The sequence below is a fragment of the Odocoileus virginianus genome, chromosome 22 (genome assembly GCF_023699985.2).
Source record: "Odocoileus virginianus isolate 20LAN1187 ecotype Illinois chromosome 22, Ovbor_1.2, whole genome shotgun sequence".
Taxonomy (NCBI): domain Eukaryota; kingdom Metazoa; phylum Chordata; class Mammalia; order Artiodactyla; family Cervidae; genus Odocoileus; species Odocoileus virginianus.
Window position 1 is genome coordinate 18,195,494 of NC_069695.1, and position 26,814 is coordinate 18,222,307.

Here is a 26,814-nt window from a genome sequence, read left to right on the forward strand (position 1 = left end):
AGGTGAAATCCATGGCAACAGAGAAGAGGAGAATGCAGAGAGAAGGGGGAGATGTGACATCACAGAGAAAGGCATGAAATGCTGATTCTGTTCTGAATGAACCAGAGGAGCTCATGGGGGTCGGTTGGGGGGCTTGGAAGGGATCTGAATGCCAGGCTTATCCGAGGAGAGGAGAGGACCCCGGGGCCTCCTGCAGGGCCTCGTAGAGAGAAGCAGGAGGAATTCTCTGTCTCGCTCATTTGTCTTCTATTTCTCATCAGTCAGAACTCCTACTGGATAAGAAAAAGGTCCATGCCTCTTCCACCATGACCTTGGGCACAGGATGTAAGCTCAGTTCATGACTGGCTCCCCAGGTTTTGGAAGATGAGCTGGTGAAACAAAGATGGAGCGAGCAGCTGAAGGTCAGACGCCTCTTGTGCTGTAGTTGGTGTCAGCTGTTCTGTTCAGGTGGGTGGTCTTGACCTTGGGCCTGTAGCCGAGCATCTGGAGTTCTCTAGGTTCCCACGCATCCTCCAAGCCTTGTCCTCCAGGTTCCTATGGATTCTGTGACCCCTACTCTTCCCACCCCACAAATATCTCCCCAATTACCTTGCCCTCTTTAAGGTGGCCAGAGTCAGCTTGCATTGCTTGTAACAGAACTGTTTAAGCCCTAGTAGCTCATATTGCCTTTTGCCACCTGGGGATGTTTAGAAAGCTTTGAGATGATTTATATGACGTGTCAGAATAATGCAGGAGCTGCACCAGTATCATTACATAGTGTTGAATGCATCAACATTATTGTCATTTTCAACAAGTATTTGTTTAGTTTCAGACACTATGGCAAGTGTTAAGACAAAATAAAACAAGAGGGGCAAGAATTCGTTGTTTAATGTGAAAAATAAGTTAATAAAATTCACAGATTTGTTAAAACGGAAATTGCATTACAAGGTACATTGGTGGCACAACGGAGCAAGCAATCTGTGAGCACTGAAGCAATCACAGAAGGCTACCTGGGGGAGGGGATGTTTGAGTGGGTCTTGAAGGATGGCTAGGAGTTCAACGAGAGGAAAAAGGAAGAGATGGTGGGCATCCTAGCCAGAGGGAAATGCAGCTGAGCCCTGAAAAGATGGGGTCAGTCAGTGGGATGTGAACAGTTTCTAGCAGGCCCTGAGATTGCTGGGCAATTCTGAAAGTCAACTTTAATGACTGTGGGCATGGGTTGAAGAGATCCTGGTCAGTGTAGTTCTCCAGTCTTGTTCAGGGGCCATGATGCAGTCCTAGAACAGAGATTGAAGCAGAACATCTGTGAACACAGATATAATGTCTCCTTTCAAGATTCTTTAATACCTGGTAGCTGTTATTACTATTGCTCTCTTTATAGGGAGTAATTATTATGTCTAGTCGTCTATATTGTTTTCCAGATTTAACAGAGAAGTAACACTGAGGCTCAGAAAAGGTAAGTAATCTCTCCCAGAGACAAATAGCTCATGTTGTCCAGAAACACAATTATAATTTTAGATCTTCTGACTGTCCAGTATACGGCGTTGAATTAATTACTACAATGACCAAAATTAACTACTTCCTGAATCCTATAAAGGGTCTTTTAATGGAAGGATACTGTCTGTTTCACCACAAATCCTCTTTCTTAGTAACAGCGTCTTCCTAAAATCTGAATATTGTCTCTGCCGCCAGATCACTGCAAGGTGTCCCAGTCATTCGACTGTCCACTGGCTTCCTGACGAAAGGTATGTAGGGGTTGTGACAAAATGAGCAAAGATGAGGATCTGGAGGTAAACAAGGAGAAAAAAATGGGAATGGAAAGTGCAGAACATTGAAGAATATCTGCCTCCACGTGGAGTGAACAGAACTTAATAAAAACAGAAGGAAGCACCAATAACAGTGATGGTTTATAAGCATCTTCTCCCAAACCAGGGCAGATGAAAATGACACATGACAAGTATCTTCATAAACACCCTTTCCTGATGAAAATTATTACATACAGGATGGATAAGCAAAATCTTACTGTACAGGACAGGGAACAATACTCAATATCCTGTGATAAAACATAAGGGAAAAGAATATGAAAAAGAATATATCTACCTGTGTAACTGAGTCACTGTGCTGTGTAGCAGAAATTAACACAACACTGCAAATCATCTATACCTCCATAAAATAAATTTTAAAAGAAACGAGCATCTATTTCCTAATTTTCAGATAATTGGTGTCCAGCTTCACCAAGTCACGTGTGCTGCTAACCTTGATTTCCAGATCTAACTTTCCTGTTGAAGGTTTTTTTGTTACTGATATCCAGCAGGCAGGGACACCCTGCAGAGTTGGGGGACAAATGTTGTTTACGTGTCCTTGTGAACAGCTGTCTCCCAGACACCCACCCCCACCCCAATTTGGCTTCCTCTTCCTCTGTGAGAGAAAAAACACACTTGCAAAGTTCTCTAACGACCAATTCTCTGCCAAATTTTTTGAAAAACAGATTCTCTTTGGATTTTGCTGTACTGATCACTATTTTCCATTAATCTTTTTCTACTACTTGGTTTTCAGGAAGATGTTTGCTTCTAGCTTGCCTTTCCCCTTGGGGTCATCTCTGCGTCTTCCATGTAAATAAGAAGATAAATAATGGTTTATCTCTTCACGTGTGTCCAACGGCCTTTTATAAACCTGTGCTGACAAACTGGCCCATCTTCATGACAGCAGCTGCACAACATTGCTTCCTAATCTTCTGATGATGGAGATGAACACAGTAATTGAAGAAAATAATTATTGGATACTTACTTGATACTGGGCACTATGCTAAGAACCTTGCTTCTCATCTTTTGATGTAGGTCTTTTATGTGTCTCCATTTTACAGATGAGGAAACAAAGGTCAAGAAACTTAAATAATTTCCCAAAGCTCATTCAGTCAAGTAAATGTGGGAACTGGAATTTGTTCCTGTATTTTTTTTTAACCATGATTTTTTGTGTACGAGATTGCTGTGAAAGTCTATTTAAATGTGTTTTTAAAGTCATGCTTTGGAAACTCAGATTTGCAAATTTAAAATACTATAAGTGTTTAAAGAAACCATTAAAGCACTGTCCTTCTCCCAAAGCTTGCCCAAAGTCACGTCCATTGAGTCAGTGATGCCATCCAACCATCTCATCCTCTGTTGTCCCCTTCTCCTTTTGCCTTCAATCTTTCCCAGCATCAGGGTCTTTTCTAGTGAGTCAGCCCTTCGCATCAGGTGGCCAAAGATTCGGAGTCTCTAGAAAGTATTCCAGCCTCTCGAAGCCTCTCGAATTCCTGGACTCACGGTCCCCTTCCCCTGTCTTTCAAAGTCGTCTTTGGCAGAGTGGGTTTCTGTCACACTGAATTTCTCTGACTTCCTTGTCCCCGCTAGTTCACTCACAAGGACTTCTGGGACTACTCTGGGCTCAGCCAGAAAAACTGACAAAAATCGCCTCATCTCAAGATCCTTATTTATACAGAGAAATGCATGGATCCTAAATCTGTATAACTGAATGAATTTTGGTAGAGGTTTGTAGCCATAAATCCAACACGCCAATCAGGATACAGGACATTTCTATGATCCCAGACTCCTTTTTGTCTTTTTCCCGGCAGTCTTCAGCCTCTCCATAGGCAACCATTGTTTTCCTTTGATTAGTTTTGTCTGTTGCAAAACGTCACAGAAAAGGACTCTTTTGTGCTGGCTTCTTTCACTTAGTATCAGTTCAGTTCAGTCGCTCAGTGGTGTCTGACTCTTTGCGACCCCATGAACCACAGCACGCCAGGCCTCCCTGTCCATCACCAACTCCCAGAGTCCACCCAAACCCATGTCCATTGAGTCGGTGATGCCATCCAACCATCTCATTCTCTGTCGTCCCCTTCTCCTCCTGCCCTCAATCTTTCCCAGCATCCGGGTCTTTTCAAATGAGTCAGCTCTTTGCATCAGGTGGCCAAAGTATTGGAGTTTCAGCTTCAAAATCAGTCCTTCCAATGAACACCCAGGACTGATTTCCTTTAGGATGGACTGGTTGGATCTCCTTGCAGTCCAAGGAACTCTCAAGAGTCTTCTCCAACACCACAGTTCAAAAGCATCAATTCTTTGGCACTCAGCTTTCTTTATAGTCCAACTCTCACATCCATACATGATCACTGGAAAAACCACAGCCTTGACTAGATGGACCTTTGTTGGTAAAGTAGTGTCTCTGCTTTTTAATATGCTGTCTAGGTTGGTCGTAACTTTCCTTCCAAGGAGTAAGCGTCTTTTAATCTCATGGCTGCAATCACCATCTGCAGTGATTTTGGAGCCCAGAAAAATAAAGTCAGCCACTGCTTCCACTGTTTCCCCATCTATTTGCCATGAAGTGATGGAACTGGATGCCATGATCTTAGTTTTCTGAATGTTGAGCTTTCAGCCAACTTTTTCACTCTCCTCTTTCACTTTCATTAAGAATCTCTTTAGTTCTTCTTCACTTTTTGCCATAAGGGTGGTGTCAACTGCATATCTGAGGTTACTGATATTTCTCCCAGCAATCTTGAGTCCAGCCTGTGCTTCCTCCAGCCCAGTGTTTCTTATGATGTACTCTGCATATAAGTTAAATAAGCAGGGTGATAGTATACAGCCTTGACGAACTCCTTTTCCTATTTGGAACCAGTCTGTTGTCCAGTTCTAACTGTTGCCTCCTGACCTGCATACAGGTTTCTCAAGAGGCAGGTCAGGTGGTCTGGTATTCCCATCTCTTTCAGAATTTTCCACAGTTTATTGTGATCCACGCACTTAAAGGTTTTGGCATAGTCAATAAAGCAGAAATAGATGTTTTTCTGGAATTCTCTTGCTTTTTCAATGATCCAGCGGATGTTGGCAATTTGATCTCTTGTTCCTCTGCCTTTTCTAAAACCAGCTTGAACATTTTTCAAATTCATTCATGTTGTGTGAGTCAGTGGTTCATTCTGTCTTATTGCCAAGTTTATTCCATTGCAAACATTTGCAATGTTTGCAAATATTGCAAACATTCTATCCAACATTTTATTTTAGCTTTTTAAAAGTCTTTATTGAATTGTTAAAACATTGCTTCTATTTTACGTTTTGGTATTTTGGTCAAGAGACGTGTGGGATCTTAACCTTCTGACCAGGGATTATACTTGTACCCCCCGCATTGGTAGGTGAAGCCTTAATCACTGGTCTGTCAGGGAAGTCCCAAAATATTCGAGATTTTAAAATCCATTCTTCTGGTGATGGGCATGTGGCTTGATTCCAGTTTGGGGATGTGAATGAATAAATAAAGTTATTGTAAAAATCCTCACTTAATCACATCTGAGACTTTTCATGCCCAACGTACTCCCAGGATCCAGCCATTAGGACATGCACATCTCTGTTGTTGTTCAGTGGCTCATTCGTGTCTGACTCTGCAACCCCAAGGACTGCAATACACCAGGCTTCCCTGTCATTCACCATCTCCTGGAGTTTTCTCAAACTCATGTCCATTGAGTTGGTGATGCCTTCCAACCATCTCATCCTCTGCTGCCCCCTTCTTTTCCTGCCCTCAATCTTTTCCAGCATCAGGGTCTTTTCCAAAGAGTTGGCTCTTTGCATCAGGTGGCAAAGTATTGGAGCTTCAGCTTCAGCATTAGTCCTTCCAATAAATATTCAGGGTTGATTTTCTTTAGGATTGACTGGTTTGATCTCTTTGCAGTCCAAGGGACTCTCAAGAGTCTTCACCAACATCTCTGAGGTGACACTATTCTGCCTCCATCCCTAATCTGCCTACTCTGTCTACTGGACCATCCACCCCTCACTCTTGCCGAAGGCTTAGTCTCCTAATCACCTTATTTCTGCCATGGGACATTAAGCTGCTTAGTTTACACTCAGCCTCTTTAGCTTTGGCCTGGACCAGACTCTGACACTCTAACCCAATTTTAGTGACCAACCTTTTACCTCTTTCCTGGTAATCACATCTCCCACTTTATACTCCAGCTTGGTACCTGGATCCCGGTGTGACGTTTCTGTGTCCCAGTCCCTGTCTGGGATCTCAATCCCTTTAGAACTAAAGGACAGCCTTGCTTACCCCAAGCCTCCAGAGAAATGGTCCTGGCCCATGCTCTGGGCATCGCTGGCTGGATTCCTGCCATGTGGCTGTCTGTCCTCGCAGGAAAACATCTGCCAGGCTGTGCTTCCTCTTCTTGTCTGTGATCATACGTCTCTGAGACTGGCTCCTGCAGCACACCCAGCCACCAGTGACTAGACCTGGATCATCTCCCCTGTAGGAGCCATCCAGTCTAGCCCAGGGTGTCTCAAATGTTGCATTTGGGCTCACCTAGAGAGCCTTAAAATATATTCATGTCCAGACTCCTCCTTGTACCAACTGAATCTGAATCTCTGGGGATAGAAGCAAACATTAGTATCTTTTCAAACTTCTCCATCGATCCCAATGTGCAGGCAAGATCAAGGACAAGCAAGCCAGGAATTTCTGTTCAAGGTGCACTCTGCCTGCCAGCAGCATCACCTAGGAGTTTGTTAGAGGTCCAGAAATCCAGCCTCTGTCCGCAGCCCTACTGCACTGGAATCTGCATTTTAACACGATCCCCCAAACAGTTTTGAAAGCTCTGATCTGGCCCATCCCTCTCTGCCTGAACTCTTGTTTCTGAAAATGTTCATAATCAAGCTGGGTTTTTTCTTCTTTTAATTGAAAAATATAGTAGTATTAGAGAAAAACTGAAATAATAATTCATCTTTCTTGAGCGTTTACCATAAGCTAAGCAGAGTGCTGGTGACTGACAGACACTGGCTCATTGACGCCTCATGAAAAAGTTTCCCAGCAAAACCTTCCCAAACAGCCAGATCAGGACTTGGTCTCAAATTCCTTACCTCAGTGACCCTTTAACAAACTTATTAAATTTATAATTTTAGCTTACATTTTTTTCCTGCCTTAACTGCCAGACAATGTTCCACAGAGATGAGAACCTGTCTTGTTTCATGGTGAAGCCATAGAACCGGTACTTAACAGGGACTGAAAAAATATTTGTTGAATGCATGAAGTTGGCACTATTATTATTCCTACGTTACAGATGAGGAAACTTTCCCAAGATATAATTTCTAGAAAGTGAGGGAGAAGAATGGGAGCCGTCTATGAGGCTGGCCCAAGTTCTTTATCATACCAACAATACCCCACCCCCCGCCACCCCTTGCACTCTTATCAGCTGAACACAACTATTTTTTTTCTGCATGCTGCCTGCTAGTATCTTGTTTATACATGTACTTATTTTATATAATTACCACCAGGACTCCCCTATTAACTGGAATTTTGCTTTTATTACTTTCAGCGTTTTTTGGTAAATTTTAAGTCTCATACTTTAAAAATGGGTACCTAATAGCTTTTCACTTGACTTACAATAAATTATTAGCCAGTTAACTCTTGCTTAGCATTTAGGAATTTTTGTGGCTCATTATTTACAGGTGACATTGGAGGCAGCATCTTTGTGTGCCTTGTTGAGCTGAATTTCTGCTTTCTCACAAACCATGAACATTCTTGCCTCATTTTCACCATGAACAGGCCACGCTTGACCTTTCATGGTGCTGTAGCTAATTTAGATATTTCCAAGCCTGCTGAACCTCTTGATGAAAGTGGCTAAAGAGGCTAAAGAGCCTCTTGATGAAAGTGAAAGAGGAGAGTGAAAAAGTTGGCTTAAAACTCAACATTCAGAAAACTAAGATCATGGCATCTGGTCCCATCACTTCATGGCAAATAGATGTGGAAACAGTGACAGACTGTTTTGGGGGGCTCCAAGGTCACTGCAGATGGTGACCGCAGCCATGAAGTTAAAATACGCTTGCTCCTTGGAAGAAAAGCTACGACCAACCTATACAGCATATTAAAAAGGAGACATTACTTTGCCAACAAAAGTCCATCTAGTCAAAGCTATGGTTTTTGCAGTAGTCATGTATGGATGTGAGAGTTGGACTATAAAGAGAGCTGAGCGCCAAAGAATTGATGCTTTGAACTGTGGTGTTGGGGAAGACTCGAGAGTCCCTTGGACTACAAGGAGATCCAACCACTCCATCCTAAAAGAAATATCCATTGGAAGGACTGAGGCTAAAGCTGAACCTCCAATAGTTTGGCCACTCGATGAGAAGAACTGACTAACTAGAAAAGACGCTGATGCTGGGAAAGAAGTTAGGAGAAGGGGACGGTAGAGGATGAGATGGTTGGATGGCATCACCGACTCGATGGACCTGACTTTGAGCGAGCTCTGGGAGTTGGTGATGGACAGGGAAGCTTGGTGTGCTGCAGTCCATGGGGTCTCAAAGAGTCGGACACGACTAAGCAGCTGAACTGAACGGAAGCTTGCTGAAGAATGGGAACACTAGTAGTGAAGGGGAATTGTGACTTTTTTTCTATTCAAACTTACCCAAGCTTGTTCATTACAGTGGCTTCTGAAATTCTTTCACTGAAATCTTTCTGCTTAATTTTGAGCAGGGACAAATTGGGCCAACTTGGTGACTTTGGACACTTCCTATTCACTCCTCAAGTGTGCTGACCCTTCGTTTCTCTAAATCAGGAGCCGGAGTTCCCTGTCTGCCGTTCAAAGATAGGGTCTGAAGTCCAGATAGAACTTCTAGGTGCCCAGGATATGGGGGTACAGATGACCCCTGTGACTCCGCTATTGCCTTTCAGTTCATCCTCCAGGGTCTCAGGGCAGCAATCAGAGAACTCTGGACCAGAAATCAGCTCTGAGGGCTGGCTCTACACCAGACATTTGCCGACATTGAGACCTTGACCTCCTGAACTCATTTCCTCACCTCTTCATACAAGGGTAACTAACTGCTGCCTTTCAGAATTGGGAAGATCACACCAGCTAATAAGCATGAATGCTCTTAAGACTCAAAAAGACATATCTTCACATGTATAATGTGCATGCAAAATTATTTTGCTGCAGAAATGCTTATAATTCTATCTATAATTCTATCATCTTTTAATATTAGATGCTTAATACTTGCTAAACACTGAACTTAATCACTGATTTGTTACATAAATACTTAATACTTTACTACTTCAATGCTTTAATAGTTAAGAATCTCTGTGTTTTAAATGTAGTACTGTGATGACTACCTTCTCACCCAACTATATTGCATCCTTTATAAAGGGCCAAATTCTACCCTCTTGTTCTGTATTTCTATGCTTAAAAGTAATAATAATTGCTAATATTATAATGATATTTTATTCATTAAACGTTGAAGGAAATGTCTTGAGAAAAACTAGAATTGGTAAGGTTGTCACATTGACTGACACAACTGAAGTATAAGGATCTCCCTATCAGGCAAAAAAAGAAAAAAGACATTTATGAGTGCGTGGGCCTTAATAAGTCACTTACTTTATCTCTCCTGTTTATATTGTGAGAAAGCAAGATCTGCAAAGTGTTATGAATACTTGCAATAGGAAAAAAAAATCAGAGGAAATTAAAAACTCTTTAACAGGGACCAGATGTATTTTTAAAAAAAGAACAAAGCAGTTGAGATCTCCTATTAAGACTGAACTCCCTTCTCCCCGCTCCCCCATAAGATCTCCTTCTCGAACTGTAAGGGTATGCGAATGATAATAATTAAATCCAAGCGACTTTCTTGCCTTAGACAAAGTGGGAAGCGAATTACTACTCCCTTTTAGAAAAGGCTTCACAAAACCCTCTGCCAACAGCAGAGGGGGTAAGCTGGTAGTTACAAGCCCCAGTCCCTTCCTGGGAGGCCCAGGCCACCCCTTGGGGGCCAGAGATACGGGTTGGTGAACCCGGGGTCCCACCATGGGGGCGAGCCCGACCCCCCCCCCCCCGCCCCGCCCCGCGTGCTGCGGTCTCGGTGGCGGCTGCTCGGGGTCCCGGCTCCGGGCTCGGCCGCACGGCCCCCGCGGGGCGGGAAGGGTCAGCAGGGTGAATACTTTCTCGGAATCTACCGCCCAGGCCAGCAGATCTGCCCCCACCCCCGCTCCTCCTCCAGTCACTTTCTCCGTCTGCCCCCCCTAACTCGGAGCCCGCGGCGGCGGGACGACCCTCACCCCCGAGTTGGGGATGGCTCAGGGTGTTCCCCCCCTCGTGCGAGAGAGGGGACCTATGGAGGGGAAGGCCTTTAGGGAGACAGTCTATGTGGGGAGGGGTCTGGGGGGAGGGGTCTCGGAGCGGGGGAGGTCTCCGCGGGGAGGGGTCTCCAGGAGGGGGGAGGGTCTCCCGCGCGGGCTGCGGACGGTGGGCGGGGCCGGGCGCCGCGGAGGTCGGCGGGGGTGTGTCCGAGGGGCCGGCGGGCAGCGCAGTCTCGCCCTCGGCGGAGTCCCCGCGCGCGGTCGCCGCTTTCACCCCGGAGCGACCCGAGCGCTGCGGCGAGATGCGTGACGGCGGCGCGGGGCTGGCGCTCCTGGCCTCGCTCCTCTGGGTCTCCGCGCAGGGCCAGCAGAGAGGTGAGCCCGGGTCGCGTCTGGGTCCCCAGGCGGCGGGGGGCTGCGGGACAAAGCCCCACGCCTAGCCGCGCCGAGGTCGGTGCACGCATCCGCCTTCACCCCCGGCCGGGGATCCGACACGTGGGTCTCCCGCGAGGCCCCTGGAAAGGTCGCCGGGCAGGCGGGAGAGGGCTGGGGGCGCACTCAGTGTTGGGGGCGCACTCCAGACGGATGTGGCCCCCTCCTCGGCTCCTCGGGCTCTGAGTCCCCGGGTCTGCCTTGGCGACCCGGGGGCCCCAGTGGCGAGCCGCGCGGGCCTGCCTGTCTGTCCGGGCCGCGGCGGGCAGGCGGGCGGGGAATGAATGGGAAAGGCGCCCGCGGAGCACCTTTACCGTCAGGCGGCAGAAAGTCTGTGGCCCGAGACCGGGAAAAGGGGGTCCCCGGACCACTCACGAGGGTAGACACGTGGGGAGCGCACGCGGAGGCGCGGGCTTGTGGACCCGCTGAGGGCGCCTCCCAGCCACGCTGGGTGCAGGCCCCGAGGTGGCAGAACCGGCCATTCCGCGCGCAGCGTAGACCGCGGTCACTTAGGGGTGAGGGAGCCCGGACTCGGATGCCTGGCAACCTCGCAGGGCAGGGTTGGCCAAGAACTGAGATCCGCGGCCAACTTTCAAACCGTCTGTCACTGCCCGGGAGGACGAGAAGCCCTCCTCCCCTTTCTGCGGACACTCGTGCCCCGCTCTCCCCAGAGACTAAGCCTTCCCGCTTGTTGGCTAGGAGGTCACGAATATTTCTTGAAAACGTCTATGCATGCAACCCGTGACCCCCGGCACACTCCCAAAGATACACGTGTTATTCAAAACGGAGGAAGGAACAGGTCAAAAGTAGGGAGGCGGAGCGCACAGCACCCGCGTGGGAAAGATGCGTGTTTGGCCTCGCGCCCAGCTGTGCGCCCTGCAGCCAAGGGACCGTCCCCTTCCCGGGCGCATTCTCGGGGGACGCGCTGGACCGGAGCGAGCGACCGGGCTTTGAATGGCTGTGCGTCCTCTCCGCGCGCGGCCGGGCAGGGATGCAGGGAATTTGCATAGTTAGCCTGCAAAGAAAGGGGCCGGCCTCGCGGGAGAGCGGGCTGCGACTCTGCAAGCTGAACGCCTTTCTCTCGCATTGCTGACAGTGAAAAGGCTGGTTTCCCACAGGCTGGAGGGAGAGCAGCTGGATTCAGCTTTATTGTTCTAAGAATTGAAAGTCCTGGTCTAGGGAGATGCCCGGAATGTTTTCCGCGCCCCTCCGGGCGCAGCACTTGGCCTTGGCGGCTGTGAATGGTGTTTGGAGAAAGTGGGACCCCGTGGGGCTTTCCTGCTTTAAGATGCCACGGAAAACCACACACAGCGGGAGGGCCTTTGAATCTGTCACACTGCCTTCCAGATTTGCAACCCCCACCCCATCAACCATCACCCTCTTTACAGGCGCCTTTGAGGGAGTTTTGACTTTTTAAAATACAATTTGGGGTCCCATGTATATACAATGAATGACCAGTGAAATAGTATCATTTGCTCATAATACAATAATAAAATAATTCTGATTAACATCACCAGTGAGCTAGTTATCTGGTACTTATATATATATAAAACAATCATCTGATAGCTTTTAGATTATTAGGAATTCTTTTCTTTTTTAAGATTTTTTTTTAAACTGGACGATTTTTAAAGTCTTTTTAAAATTTGTTACAACATTGCTTCTGTTTTATGTTTTGGTTTTTTAGCCAAGAAGCATGTGGGATCTTAGTTCCCCAACCAGGGTTGGAACCCACAGCCCCTGCATTAGAAGGCAAAGTCTTCACTAGACCACCAGGGAACTCCCTTATTAAGAATCCTTTATCATTTCACAGCCTCTCTGCATTACTGTGACTTCTCTGGTGGCTCAGTGGTAAAGAATCCCCTGGCAATGCAGGAGACAAAGGAGATGCGGGAGACTCGGGTTCCATCCCTGGATTGGGAAAATCCCCTGGAGAAGGGGATGGCAACCCACTCCAGTATTCTTGCCTGGGAAATTCCATGGACAGAGACGCTGGCAGGCTACAGTCCATGGGGTTCCAAAGAGTTGGACACGACTGAGCGCACTGAACTGCTGTAAACGTCATGATATGTGGCCCAATAACTCAGCTTCTTTGAGATACAACCTGTGTAAAAAGAGCTATTTCTAGAAGTGCAAAGTACTAGGTGGCACCTTTCTAACAATGATGTTGTGTTAAGTCCACAGCTGGCAATTACTTGAAATTACAGTTGCTTCACAGGTTAGTTCATCAAATCTTGCTTTTGGACTGTTTTTCTTTTCTAAGTAAAAGTAGACAACTCCAAGGATAAAGGAAAAACTCTCTTCTATGACTAGAGGAAATTTACTTCATTCTCATAAAGGATGTAGTATTTAAATTGAGCGTATATGTGCTGCCTAGCAAAGCGTGCGCCCAAATGGTTTTTAAAGGTGCATTTTTCTTCCTTGTAACTGTACTCCCCAAGTAAGGGCCAAGAAAAAAATACTAATTTTAGCAGCTGGAAACAAGGTTTGTGTAATAAAAACATCACTGCCTACCTCCTGGTATCCCAGACTTTGGCCCACTCCTTTTTTCTCTTCCATTTTTCCAGACGTTAAATATAGAGCGGACATCTGTAGTTAATATAGCATGATGGAGAATTCAAATGCAACAAGGATAGGAAATAAACACATGCTGTTCCTTGGTGCTTTGGGCTACTCTTAGAATCACCAGTATCGTAACATGTTTACATGACCACTTATTCCGAGGTGTGTGTTAGTCAGTCGTGCCCAGCTCTTTGCAACCCCATGGACTGCAGCCCACCAGGCTTCTCTGTCCATGGGATTTTCCAGGCAAGAATACTGAAGTGGGTTGCCATTTCCTTCTCCAGGGGATCTTCCTGACCCAGGGATCGAACCCAGGTCTCCTGCATTGCAGGCAGATTCTTTACCATCTGAGCTATGAGGGAAGGGTGATTATTTCAAGGTAATCATCCTTGAGACCCAATTCTACAATTTTAGAATACCTCTTTCATAAAGTTCTATAAGTACTCATTATCATCTGCAGTAGGTTTTATGGGGGGGGGAATAACAAGATGTGCCTTTAAGCTTTAGATGTTTTATTCTTTGGCTTTATAAGCTGTGGGAGCTTGGGCAAGTTACTTAATGTCTCTGTGCTGTGGTTTCACCGTCTGTAAATGGGAGTAGTCATGGTACCTCCTTGGAAAGACTGTTCATGGTGGAATGAAAATTGCTTAGAACAGTGCCTAGCCCTGGGGATAGCCCTCAATAAATACCGTCTAAGCATCATTATTACTATTTTGAACATAACTACATGCAAATATAGAATATCACTTCCCCGCTATAGTCTCAAATTTAGAGTCTGGTTTTGGAGTCTTCTTGAATTCAAACACCAGCCCTGTAGCTTTGATCAGCTGTGAGGTTAATTAAGTTTCTCAGCATCTCTGGATGTCAGTCTTCCCGATTTGTGAGACGGAGAGGATTGATGTGATTCAGTAACACAGGAGCATGTTGGTCCAGCGTTGGGTGGGTCAGCATCACAGGCATGTGGTCCATGATGATGGTCTGCCTGTGGCACCTGCACTGCATCCTCCCCAGCCTGGATCCACCTTCACTTGGGTGTTAAGATCTATCGACTTCCTGAAAACCTGTGCAATCCGTCTCTCATTATTTTGTCTCCACTGCTGACAAGGCTCAGGAACTGTTTGTCTTTCCCATGAAATGCTGTGATGGTTCCCTCACTGGGTCTTCCTCCTCCCCTGCTGTCCCTCCTCAGCACCATCACCATCATGATTTTTCTAGAAACACCACCCTATGGGCTTGGACTAACGCCTCCCACACTGCTCATAATGCACACAGAAAAAATTACATTGGAGCGTCCGATGGGACCAAAGGAGGAGGCTGGGATCCATTGGCCCAGCACTCAGGGGTGTTACCTGGGACCTCCGTGCCCCTATTCAGTGACATGGGATGTTCAGTGCCGGACAGGCTTCCCATTTAGGGCCTAAACCCTGCAGAAACCTTCCTGATCCCGTCATTGCTGAAGTATTTATGACATGCCCTTCCCTGGACCGCTGGTGCTCTGGCCACTCACTGCTATTGTTATCCTTATCTTGGTGGCTAAGCCAGTGGCTGGCTGATCGTCTCACCCCCTGACCTGACCTTCCTGGGGGTGGGGGCTGTTTCATTCCCATCTTCGTGTCTGTCCATTGCAACTATGCTCAGCGGCTCAGTCATGTCCACTCTGTGACCCCATAGACTGTAGCCTGCCAGGCTCCTCTGTCCATGGGATTTTCTAGGCAAGAATACTGGAGTGGGCTGCCATTTCCATCACTTTGCCAATATTCCTGGTGGTTAATAGCCACCTGTCTTGTTGAGTCACATTGACATTAATATCTTTATTTATGAACCAAGTAATTTCAAAAAATAGTTTTGAATAGGTAATCCATGGTCATGGTACAAAATTAAAAAAAAAACAAAAACCCAAAGGGTGTATAGAAAAAGGTTAAGTCACCTCCTTTTGAAGCAACTACTATTTTTAGTTTCTTGAGTGTCTTCCCTTAGATGTCTCTTCATCTACCAAAAGTGAGCTACTTCATAAAAACCTACTTCCTCTTGAGCACTTCCTAATAGTAGAAAGAAGGTACCAATTATTTCCTGACAAAACAAGAGACACTCTTCCCATCTCCACCTCCACCACCCTCCCTCTCTGCTACTTCTTCAATATCCCCACTGCCGGATGCTATATGCATCACTAATATATATATATACACTTGTCAACTTTTCACTTTCTAACTTGTCCCTTTCAACGTGGCCTTTGACAGAAGGTATTAGAGCCTTGTTTCCTAGCTCTTTTGGATTTTAAAACTATAGCTTATTGATGGATTTCTTGACACTGCAGTCCTTCCGAAAGTATTGCTCATTGTAGCCTTCAAGGGCTATTCCTGGAGCCATAAATAAGTTTTATAAATTTACATCATTTGTGATGTAGAGAGGTAAAGTCTGAGAAGAATATTATTAGAAGTTATGGATAGTATGTTGATTATTTTTCTAAAAATTTTGGTTTATTGCTGGAACATCTATGGCAGACACAGGAAAAGTTAATTTTTAAAGATAATTCTTGAAGAATAAAGTTGAGCCTGCACCCTGAATACGAATGTAAGTGGAGATTAACTAGAGAGAACTCCGTCTCGGAGATCTTAGCTGAAGTTGTTAGTGATATTCCTCAGAAATGTTAGGGTGAGCAAGATAAGCGACAGTTTCTCTAGCAGGGTGTATGTAGCCTACTTACATGCTTGCACATAATTCTTTTACTTTTTTTATTTCTAAAATACTAACATGTATCCATGCACAGTTGAGTAAATAAATGCATTTCAAAATTAATGGGGGGGGGGGGGAATTCCCTTATTGAAGTAATTTAGGTAAGGTTGCGAACTTGGGTTCTGTTGGGACATGCCTGCCAGGGAGCGTTTTCAGTGTAAAATGCCACACTTGGGCTAGGTTCATTGCATCTTCAAGTCCTCTATACTGAGGGTGACAGCCAGCGCCCAGAGTAACTGTTTCGCAGCACAGACCCTTCCCCCGAAGAGTCTGTTTTCTCGAGGCTGGATGGTGAGAGCTTTCTTTGGGACAGCTTATTCCCATTTTGTGTCTTGCTTGGAGGCAGAGGATAGACAATAGGAGCAGTGAGATTCCAGACCAGCGTGGTGGATAGCTTTCTGCCTAGGTGAGCATTTACTTCAGAGGTTAATCCAGAAACGATGCCGTGGGGACACATCAGATCCTATTTTCAGCGTGTGTGTGCATTTTTCCCCCCTCTTTTTTGATTCAACCATCTGAAGCCTGAATCTCTTCATTCCTGAACTTATCTTTGAAGTCTGATCTGCTGGCCCAGCGGGCAGTGTGACTCCAGTTCTTGTGCCAGAGAGCCTCCTGTCTTGCTGGTGGGAATGTCAGATTTCGCTCCAGAAGTGCTTCTGAGAAGTGCCCCTCTTTTCCCATTCCCTGAAAGATTTCCTGCATTTTGTTTCATTGTTCTGTGACTTCCTGCCAGAGCCTCAGGAAACTCTATAATGTTAAAGAAGATGCTTAAGTTGAACAGATCCTGTTTAGTTAAGAGGGGACATTTAGAAATGAGAGGACCTCACCCCACCACACTGATTATTGTATATCCCACATTTAAATGTCTTCTAATCTCTTTGTCATGGCAGGATTTTACTCAACAAAATTGATTATCTTGTTATCTCAGGCCCAGCACATGAATTCTTTCCTGCCCCAAAGACTACTTTTCCTGTTTCTCCCAGTTGGTGGCATTCTTTTTGGTCACCTTGGTTTCATCTTCCATTCCTTTCTTTTCTTTTTTCTGTATTCTCCTTATCCAAATCGTCCCTCTCCATTTTTGTTTCTTCCTTTAAAAAGGTTCCTGGGGACTTTCCCAGTGGTCCAGTGGTTAAGACTCTGTCTTCCAATGCAGGGGGTGCAGGTTCGATGCACGATCAGGGATCTGAGGTCCCTGGTGTGTTAGTCACTCGGCCTGTCTGACTCTTTGCCACCCCGTGGACTATAACCTACCAGGCTCCTCTGTCAGTGGGAATCTCCAGGCGAGAATACTGGAGTGGGTGGCCATTCCCTTCTCCAGGGGATCTCCCTGACCCAGGGATCAAACCCAGGCCTCCTGCATTGCAGGCAGATTCTTTACCACTGAGCTACCAGGGAACCCCACGGCCCCTAAGGTGCAGCCAAAAATTAAATAAATAAGTTTAAAAGGTCCCTGATTTTTTTGCCTTTCGTTCCTCTTTATGACACTGCAGATGATCACTGGCTGTTGAGACGACTATCACATGCCAGAGTTAGGACCTTGCAGGTCTAATAGGACAGAAACCTTATTCCTGTTTGGATGCCAGAGGTGGAAGGAATTTTACAATCAGTCTTCAAGATGGGCCTTGTGGGATTCTAATTTAAATAGTTGTTTCCAGAACTATCTCTGCCACTTGGCGTACTTCCTGTCCCTGTTGTTCTGTCCAGTGGTGGGCACTATTTCCCATCCTCAAAATTCCCCTTGTCCATCCTTCAGCCCATTCCTTCTGAATCTCCAGCTCTGGCATTTCTGTCTTTGTTTTTCTACACAATCTAGTTTTTCCAGCTCTTTATGCCCCTGCCCTGACTTCGTGGCTATACTTTTGTTCACTCTAGAAGTTTAGAGGTGGGAGAGTTTGAGATATTCATGAACTTGTGAAATGTCTTTGGGAATTCCACTGCTCTTGTTGTAAGGGAGCTGGCATAAAATCCTTGATGCCTTCTTGGGCTATGGAGTAATGTTTTCTTGTGGGATTGTTGTCACTTCTAGTCAGTTTTTCTCATTTTCCCCCTTGTTTGCTCATTAATTTACCTGCTCAGCTTCATGGACTGAACGTGTAGTGGATCCTCCACCAGCCAGGCCCAAGTCAGGATGTGTCCTGTGGTCCTTGTTCTCAGCAGCTTTCCTCATTTTGATTACAAGTGGACATTCTCAATGGAGGAAGTCCAAGTGCACATTTAGAAAGAAATGTTCTCTGTGAGAAATTATGGTGGAGGAACGGTTGGGAGATTCAAGTAGCACCAGTGGAAATTAGTGTCTATATTTTGCTTGCTTCCAGCCACATAAACTCATGCTGCAGCCCAGTGGCGGGCCAGGAATGGGGAGGCAGGGGAATTGAGCTCCTGGTAGGGCTTCCTCACCAAACTTCCTGTTGGGTGACATCTACTCCTCCAGGCTTCCTTTCTGTCATGGAAACACACAGCTCACCTGTTTGGTGGCTCCTCTGAGCCCTCTCAGAGTGGGTATAGTTAATGCAGACGTTTTCTCTCTGGGCTGCATGTTTGATTTTAATCACACCAGTGTGGAGGCCCCAGCCCCAGGGATTACAGTTTCTGTGGTCTCGGGTGAGGATTAGTCATTTACATTTTTAGGAGATCTTTTCAGTGTTTGGCTTATGACTTCCCTCCTAGCTCCACCAGCAAAATAAGCCATTCTTCCTTCTCCATCCCCAACACTCACCCCTGTCACCCCCCACATACGCAACAGACACACTACACACACACACACCACATAAACTTACATATTCAACAAGAATTTGTGGGGTTTCTAGAATGTTCCGCGCTCTGGTGGCCAGTGGTCCTTGAATCCCCAGAGCTGTAGTTAAGCAGGCACGAGAAGTACCTGAGGAGTCCTACTGCCTGTGTGTCTCAGTTCAGATTTGGAGGAATTTTTGTTTCCGAATGCCTTGACCACCGCCATCGCCCAAGTTACTGCAGTGAAACAATGTCACTGAAAACAGAAAGAGAACGCTGGTTAAAAACGTTATTTCGACTGCATTGGGTTTTCTTTTAGTTTAAAGGCCGTGACTACTTTATTGACTTCAGTCTTGTTTGCATTTGTTGACCATCTCTTGGAGTTATATTTTTATATAGAGTTTTTGTTCAAAAGAACTCTACCTGCCTGCTTTTGGAGGATGTTTTTTAAGTGGAAGACAGCTGTTCCCCTTCAGGCTCTTGGGGCTAAGCCAGCCTGGTCTTCTCAGGAACAGAACAAAGGCACACAGAATTTATGTCACAGATGGATTTTTGTTTGATAAAAATCACTTATTACTGAATGAAAGAATGGCCCATTCTCTCCAGAAATATGAGCAGAGTATCTAGTGTGCCTTTAGAGCTTCTCACTTTATTGGCTTTGTTTTAACCATTATAATTGACGAAGTTGAGTTGTACCTCTTTTTCTGTGGTCAAACATTCCCTGAAAATTTGTGCCTGAGAGAGTTTTCTGTAAATGACATGATTTCAAATTCAGTGTTCAAATGATTCAGAAATAATATTTGAAGGAATTGGCTAGATTTTCGGTATATATTTCTGGACTCCCTGTTGCTCTGTTGATCCATGTGTCTATCCCTAAGCTAACTCTGTCTGGATTCCTTTGGCTTTGTAGTAAGTTTTGAACTAGGGGGTGTAAACCATTCCACACTATTGACTTTCTCTAAATTGCTTTGACAGTTCTAGGTCTTTGCATTTCCATTAGTGTCAGCTTGTCAATTTCTACAAAAGAGATGGCTGGGATTTTGGTAGGAATTAGAGTGAATCTGTAGATCAGTTTGGGGAGAAGTGCTATCTGATAATATTGAGTTTTCCTGTTTATGTATAAGAAACACCATCATTCGTTTTGATATTTAATTTCTCTCAGAAATGTTTCATAGTTTTCAGCATATTGGTCTTGAATTTCCTTTGCTAATTTTTCTTAAGTGTTTTATTCTTTTTCAGTAAAAAGTCTAGGATGTATGGAGAGCTGATCTGGCTCTTCTCTGATGCCCATAAGTATTAATATATGTATAAATGAATCACTTTGCTATATACCTGAGTCATTGTAAATCAGTATACTCAAATAAGGAAAAAGAGAAGTTGTGCATAAATGTGGCCTATTTGAGAGTTACCTATTTATGTGGTCCAGCCTGGGTCTTGATTTCTTCATTACTAATGTGCAGAAGTAGACTTAATTTTCTCTGACTGTATTCTCGTAATGAATATATAGGGAAGAATTTTTTAAATGAAAGAAAATTAATATTATTGTTGTTGTTCAGTTGCTAAATCATGTCTGACTCTTTGCGACCCCATGGATTGTAGCACTCCAGGTTTCTCTGTCCTTCACTGTCTCCCAGAGTTTGCTCAAATTCATGTCCATTGAGTCTGTGATGCCATCCAACCATCCTTGGTTGCCCCCTTCTCCTCCTGCCCTCAGTCTTTCCCAGCATCAGGGTCTTCTCCAAAAAATAACTTGAGAAACCTTAATTTAATCAGACAAGGGGTTGGGTGGCGTGGCCCAAGGGCACTGCTGTGTCTTTGACCTTCCCCGCATCTCTCCAGCTCTTTTCCTCACTAGGATGGGAAGACGTCCCCTCCTTCTGAGAATGGCCCTGTTTTTGCTGAGAGCCACTCCTCTCACCTGTCACCTAGACCTGGACTGTCTCCTGGAAGCTCAAATGCAGGACCCCAGGGTGGTCAGGGGACGTCCTCCGCCGTGCTGTGCCCTCTGGCCCGCGCCCTCCTCCCCGCTCTGCGGGGTCCGCCCCAGGCCTCTGTGAAAAGACAGCGGGTCAGAGCTCCAGCAGCGTCAGGCACGCTGGGCTGAAGGGATCTCCGTCAGCATGAGGCAGGGAGGGCACGTAAACTTCTTCACGCTTTAAGATCCCTGAAGCCTTTCACTGTCCCTTCAGCAGCATCCTTTTCAGCATGGACGAACTCACCAGGGCCAGCACCACTCGGATGAACAGGGCTGAGCAATCAAGACCCTGGTTTGCTTTAATAGCTCGCCTGGTTGCTGCATAGGAGACCTTGTTCCTATGTTATGTCTTTCAGTTTGGAGGCCTTGATCTTTTTTTCCTTCTTTACAATAAGCCCAACACCTTGGTTTTAACCAAGGCCCCCCCAGTTCCCTCTAAAAATAGTTTTCCAAGGTCTCCAAGATGTGAATGTAGGACGGGGAATCTAGAGTTCTGGTTAAATAGTGACAGAACACTCCGGAGGAAGCGTGATCTTACTCATCAGTCTGATGAACTTTGGGCCAAGCCTCAGCCAAATTAACCAATCCCGTTGTGTTAGAGCTGGAAACATCCCAAGAGATCATTTCATCTGTGGAAGTCAGAGCAGCAGCCCCAGGGAGATACTGAACCATGAAGAAGCTTAGCCCCAGCCCAGCCCAGCCCTGCAGAATATTTGCATTTGTAACAAGATCTCCGGGTTTTTTGATAAAAGTTTGAGAAGTTCTGCTTGAACTCTCTCTGCCCGGCTGAGCCCAGAATGAATTTCCAGTATCCCCTGCAGAGCTCAAGGGTAAGGATCACAACTGTGGATGCCAAGGGTCATCTTCCGTTCATTCCACCTCAGTTCACATTCACTCTTCTCCGTAGCATCATTTTCATGTTGTTCGTCCTCATCACGGGGAGCTAGAGCATTTTTTTCTCTCTTTGCCCACATTGTGTGGTGCTTGCTGGTGGGGGGTGGGGGGAGTGGGGTTGAGGGGTGGGGGACTGGTTTGGGGAAATGTAGAAGGCCCTGCATCTCCTGGGAGGCTTGTACTTTTTAATTTCAGCCACTGTTGAGATTCTGCTCATTCCAGAGCCCAGTGGGTTCACTTTCCACATGTTTGATGCCCTGTTCTGTCCTTACCCACGTGGGGCTTGGTTGTATTCAACAAGGAAGTGCTGGGCACGTGGGATAAAGAACCCAAGTCTCTGTCCTCAAGCCTGTATTCTTTGTGTCACTTCCCTTGTGTTTGGAAATCGCTTTGGGGAAAAGTACACGCCTTCCTGCTTTCCCCTGAGGAGCCGCCTGTTGGGGGGACCTGCCTCTTCTGCTTTTTCTTGGGACATCGGGTCATAGGAGAGTCTGGATCGCTGGCAGAGACGGCCAGCAAGCCACTGTAACAGAGGGACAGACTAGGAGTCTGCAGCGTGAGAGAGCCGAGGGAGAGGGGCTGAAAGCCAGAGAGAAAAGCCCCTGTTTACAGAAGCTCCTGTGGGGCCAAGTGAACGTCACGCTGGGGAATGGAGACCTTGACAAGGGCCTTTTGAGTGATTTAGGGAGTAGAATCGGAATTGAAGTTGAGGGAAGAGCCAGTGTGAGGCCAGGAACTGGAGACAGTGACCACCACTACTCTCATATACATCCTTGATTCAGTAACAGCTTTAAAAAAAAAAAAGAAAAGTGATCACATTAAGTGTATGTATTCCAGGTGGAGCTAGTGGTAAAGAACCTGTCTGCCAGTGCAGAAGATGTAAGAAACGCAGGTTCAATCCCTGGGTCGGGAAGATCCGTTGGAGGAGAGCCTGGCTACCCACTCCAATATTCTTGCCCAGAGAACTGCTGTGAACAGAGGGGCCTGGCGGAGTCAGACATGACTGAAGGGACTTAGCACACACCTTCTAGATAAAGAGGCAGCCCAATCGCTACTAATACTATTGTTTTATTCAGTTTACCATTGAAAAAATAATGGTGCTAGAACTCAGAAAATGCAGTGTTATCAGCCCCAGTGAGGTCAATACCAAGATAACGTGACTCTGGACTTTTGATTGGGGTGTTTACCCTGGTTATCAAGTCTGTTTGTCTGTTGTTGGCCTCAGGTGGAAGATATGGCAAATGCTTTTCTGTTTGTAAACCGACCCTCTAGGTTTGTTCTGGATTAAGTGGAGCTGTAATCTGGGGGGTGCAACCTCCTCGGAGTCATTGTTCTGGTGCGAGAGACGGTGACACATTGGGCATCTCCGCAGCCAAGTGGTTTGACCAGAGGTCCATGGGTGCTCCCGAGGACAGTCCTTGATTGACGCATTCAGGAGGCACATCCAGAACCAGATTGGTAATTTTAAGAGAGTGGACGAGAAATGAAAGTGTGGGGGGTCCTTGTTTAAATGACGAAAAACTTCCAGTTTCGACAGAGCTTTCAACCAAGGGTGACTGCACACCCATGAAGTAGCCATTGGCATATAAAGAGAAGGCCAAAGCTTCAAGCATAAACAAGTGAAGTCTGTGTGACAGAGCTCAGAAATGGCAGACAAAGGTGAGGGGCGGTGGGGGAATTACTAAGACTACTAAGACCTTGCAGGGTTTGTGGAAAAGTTGGTGGTCTTTGGAAGCAATGGCTAGTCAGAAAATGTTAATTTTTTTTTTTTTTTTTTGAAAATGTTAAATTAATTGATGTTTTTAGGTATTTAAGCAAATAATATAAACATTGCAGACATGATCAATGATACAAGCAAAATATAACTTCATTTTCATTCTGCAGAGTTGTTCATTTTCCCACTCAAAAGCTGCACTTGTGTTTTGATTTTAAGCTGAATTCACTGACTCAATAGACACGAATTTGAGCAAACTCCAGGAGATAGTGAAGGACAGGGAAGCCTGGTGTGCTGCAGTCCATGGGGTTGCAGAGAGTCAGATGTGACTTGGCGATTGAACAACAAAATAAGCTGAATTCCCTCCTGTAAGAATTCGGAAGGAGGGGAAAAGGCAGTGCCTTCTCTGGGTAATAAGAATGATTTAAAATTAAAAAATATCCACAAATGTTGAGGTGCTTTTGTGCTTTGCCTGTGTGTAATCATGATTTTGATCAGAATAGAGCTTTTTAATTACTGCCCTTCAATTTCAGTTTTGTGGCAACAAAAGAGAGAACCTCTTAATGAATGAATTGTAGCTGTGGTCTCTTCTACTAAACTTGGGTGTTGAATAAAAACTCACAGGTGTCATCAAACAAAAGCACTAAGGAACCTGTGTGGGAGGAGGAGGCAGTCCTGATAAATTGTTATTTTCTGCAGACAATATTCGGGCCAAGAACTTCATGGCTTGTTTATCTTACAGTGAGAAACTCTGCCTTTGTCAAGGACACCTCCAGCCCATTGCCATGGAAATGGACACTGGAAAACTCTTCCAAGGCCTTTTGCCTACAACCCCCTCTGGGTTTTCTGAGGTTATATTTCTTTTCATCTCCCCATGTGAGAAAAAAAAGTTAAGGGTGTTAAATGCCAAACTCCCAGGGGCTGGGGTTTGACTTCTCCTTCAAGACCCTGTGAGGTATTTCTCTCTGTCTCCCATCTATTTTTTTTCCCCACTGTGCTGGAAAGGGCCTTGGAATCTCTAGAATATTTTAATACTTTTTGTAACAGCCGTCAGTGATTAAATTGTTTGTCGTTTCTCAGTCACTAAGTTGTATCCGACTCTTTGTGACCCCGGTGGATTGCAGCACGCCAGGCTTCCCTGCCCTTCATTATCTCCCAGAGTTTGCGAAGATTCATGTTCATCCAGTCGGTGATGCCATCTAACCATCTTATTCTCTGTGTCCTCTTTTCCTTTTGCCTTTATCAGTCTTTCCCAGCATCAGGGTCTTTTTCCAGTGGGTCGGCTCTTCCCACCAGGTGGCCAAAGGATTGGAGCTTCAACGTCAGTCCTTCCAATGAATATTCAGGGTTGATTTCCCTTAAGATTGACTGGTTTGATCTCCTTGCTCTCCAAGGGACTGTCAAGAATCTTCTCCAGCACTGCAATTCGAAAGCATCAATTCTTTGGCACTCAGCCTTCTTTATGGTTCAACTCTCACATCTGTACTGACTACTGGAAAAATAATAGCTTTGACTATCTGAAACTTTGTTGGCAAAGTGATGTCTCTGCTTTTGAATACACTGTCTAGGTTTGTTGTAGCTTTTCTTCCAAGGAGCAAGCATCTTTTAATTTCCTGGCTGCAGTCACTGTCCACAGTGATTTTGGAGCCCAGGAAAATAAAATCTGTTACTGCTTCCACTTTTTCCTTTCTGTTTGCCATGAAGTGATGGGACCAGATGCCGTGATCTTAGTTTTTCAATGTTGAATTTGAAGCCAACTTTTTCAAAATTCTCCTCTTTCACCTTCATCAAGAGACTCTTTAGTTCCTCCTCACTTTCTGCCATTAGAGTGTTATCATCTGCGTATCTGAGGTTATTGATATTTCTTCCAGCCTGTGATTCATCCAGCCCAGCATTTCGCTTGATGTACTCCGATAGAAGTTAAATAAGCAGGGTGACAATAAACAGCCTTGTCATACTCCTTTCTTAATTTTGAACCAGTTAGCTGTCCCACATTCAGTTCTAACTGTTGCTTCTTGACACACATGCGGGTTTCTCAGAAGACAGACTGTGAAGAAAGAGAGTTAAAAAGCTGAGTCTAGTATCTGTCATACAGAGTGAAGTCAGAAAGAGAAAAAATACTGTATATTAACTCATATACGTGGAATCTAGAAGAATGGTGCTGACGATTCTCTTTGCAGGGCACGAATAGAGATGCAGATGTAGAGAATGGATTTGTGGACATGAAGGAGGGGGAGGGTGCGGAAGAGTAGCACTGACATAGATACACCACCATGTGTAAAATGGCTAGCTAGCAGGAAGCTTCTGTCTAGCACAGGGAGCTCGGCTCGGTGCTCTGTGATGCCCTAGAGGGGTTGAGGCGGGTGATGGGAGGGAGGCTTTAGAGGGAGGGGATGTATGTGTGTATATAGCTGACTCACTTTGTTGTACATCAGAAACCAACACGACCTCATAAAGCAACTATACTCCAATTAAAAAATAATTTAAAAAACTGCTGGTGAGTGAGAAGGAATTTATTTCACGCTTGATGGGTTTGGCGTTATGAAGTCTTTAGCCACTGGTTAAATATAGGATGAAAAAATGAATCCATTGTGTGTCCCGACTGAGGGCAAAAGTACGAATCACGGTAACATTAGCTAAAGTAAATAATGTCTCCCGACAAAAGTGTACAGTTGTCTCATGCATTAAGTGCACGGCCAGGTGATGGGAAACCGTGATCCATGTGCCAGCTACAGTCCTCGTTCTGCTTTTGATTTTTATGTGTAAATCAAGCTTTTATTCTTGGTGGATTCTTGATCCCAATGCCCTTTCTCACCCTTTAGTTTCCTATTTCTCCTCCTACTTGAAGCTCATGTTAGTTGTTCTTTATTGAAATACTTCAGTAGTCTTTTGTTAGTGTATTTAATGCTAGTTTTTTAAAGTTAGTTTTTATTGGAGTCTAGTTGCTTTACAGTGTTGGGTTACTTTCTGCTCTACAGAAAAGTGAATCAGCTCTAGGTATGTATGTGCTGTGCTTGCTTAGTCACCCAGTCACGTCTGACTCTTTGCAACCCCGTAGACTGTAGCCCGCCAGGCACCTCTGTCTATGGGGATTTTCCAGCAAGAATACTGGAGTGAGTTGCCATACCCTCCTCCAGGGGATCTTCCCAACCCAGGGATGGAACCCAGGTCTCCCCCATTGCAGGCGGATTCTTTACCAGCTGAGCCACCAGGGCAGCCTTGACGTATATATATATATATTCCTTATTGTTGGATTTCCTTCCCATTTGGGTCACACCCCAGACCATTGAGTAGAGTTCTCTGAGCTCTGAAATACTAAAGTATTTCAGTAGTCTTTGAAAACATTCAGCAACCTGAGGAATTTTTTAAAATTCTTTTTCAAACATTCTTCCTTCAGTGCAGTTTTCCAGCTTTCTTTCATCCTCTCACAGCTGTGGTCATAGACAGTGAGGAATAATAATTATTCTAGAACTATGGAATGAGAGCAAATGTAGTAAGTAAAGAATAATTTTTAGTGAATTTTTCCCCCCCAAACATGAGCTTATGTGAGAAGAAAGATTTAGTTTTAGTGAAAGGCAAATGCACCACTACAGATTTTTGAAATTAGTCAGTTCAAGGCGTTTCTACACAATCATGCTAATGAAGGGGTTTCTCTTTCTTTTGATTAGGAGTGTCTTTACAATACCAACCAGATGAAGAAGGACCCATCTGCCAATGCAGAAGACACGGGTTCGATCCCTGG

General features: G+C 45.3%; 1 protein-coding gene and 1 long non-coding RNA gene across 2 annotated transcripts in view; both read left to right on the top strand.

The window, feature by feature from the left end:
* Positions 1–102: 102 nt before the first annotated feature.
* On the top strand, positions 103–9,718 carry LOC110127687 (uncharacterized). The gene is made up of 4 exons (XR_002310877.2): positions 103–447; positions 1,401–1,435; positions 1,672–1,724; positions 8,644–9,718. It is a non-coding gene; the product is annotated as an uncharacterized lncRNA (long non-coding RNA).
* A 367-nt stretch (positions 9,719–10,085) lies between these two features.
* LAMA1 (laminin subunit alpha 1) overlaps positions 10,086–26,814 on the top strand; it is a 123,150-nt gene continuing 106,421 nt past the window's right edge. The window contains exon 1 of the mRNA XM_070452669.1: positions 10,086–10,410. Coding sequence (XP_070308770.1) covers positions 10,101–10,410 — 310 coding nt within the window. The 5' untranslated portion in view covers positions 10,086–10,100. The remainder of the gene's footprint in view (positions 10,411–26,814) is intronic.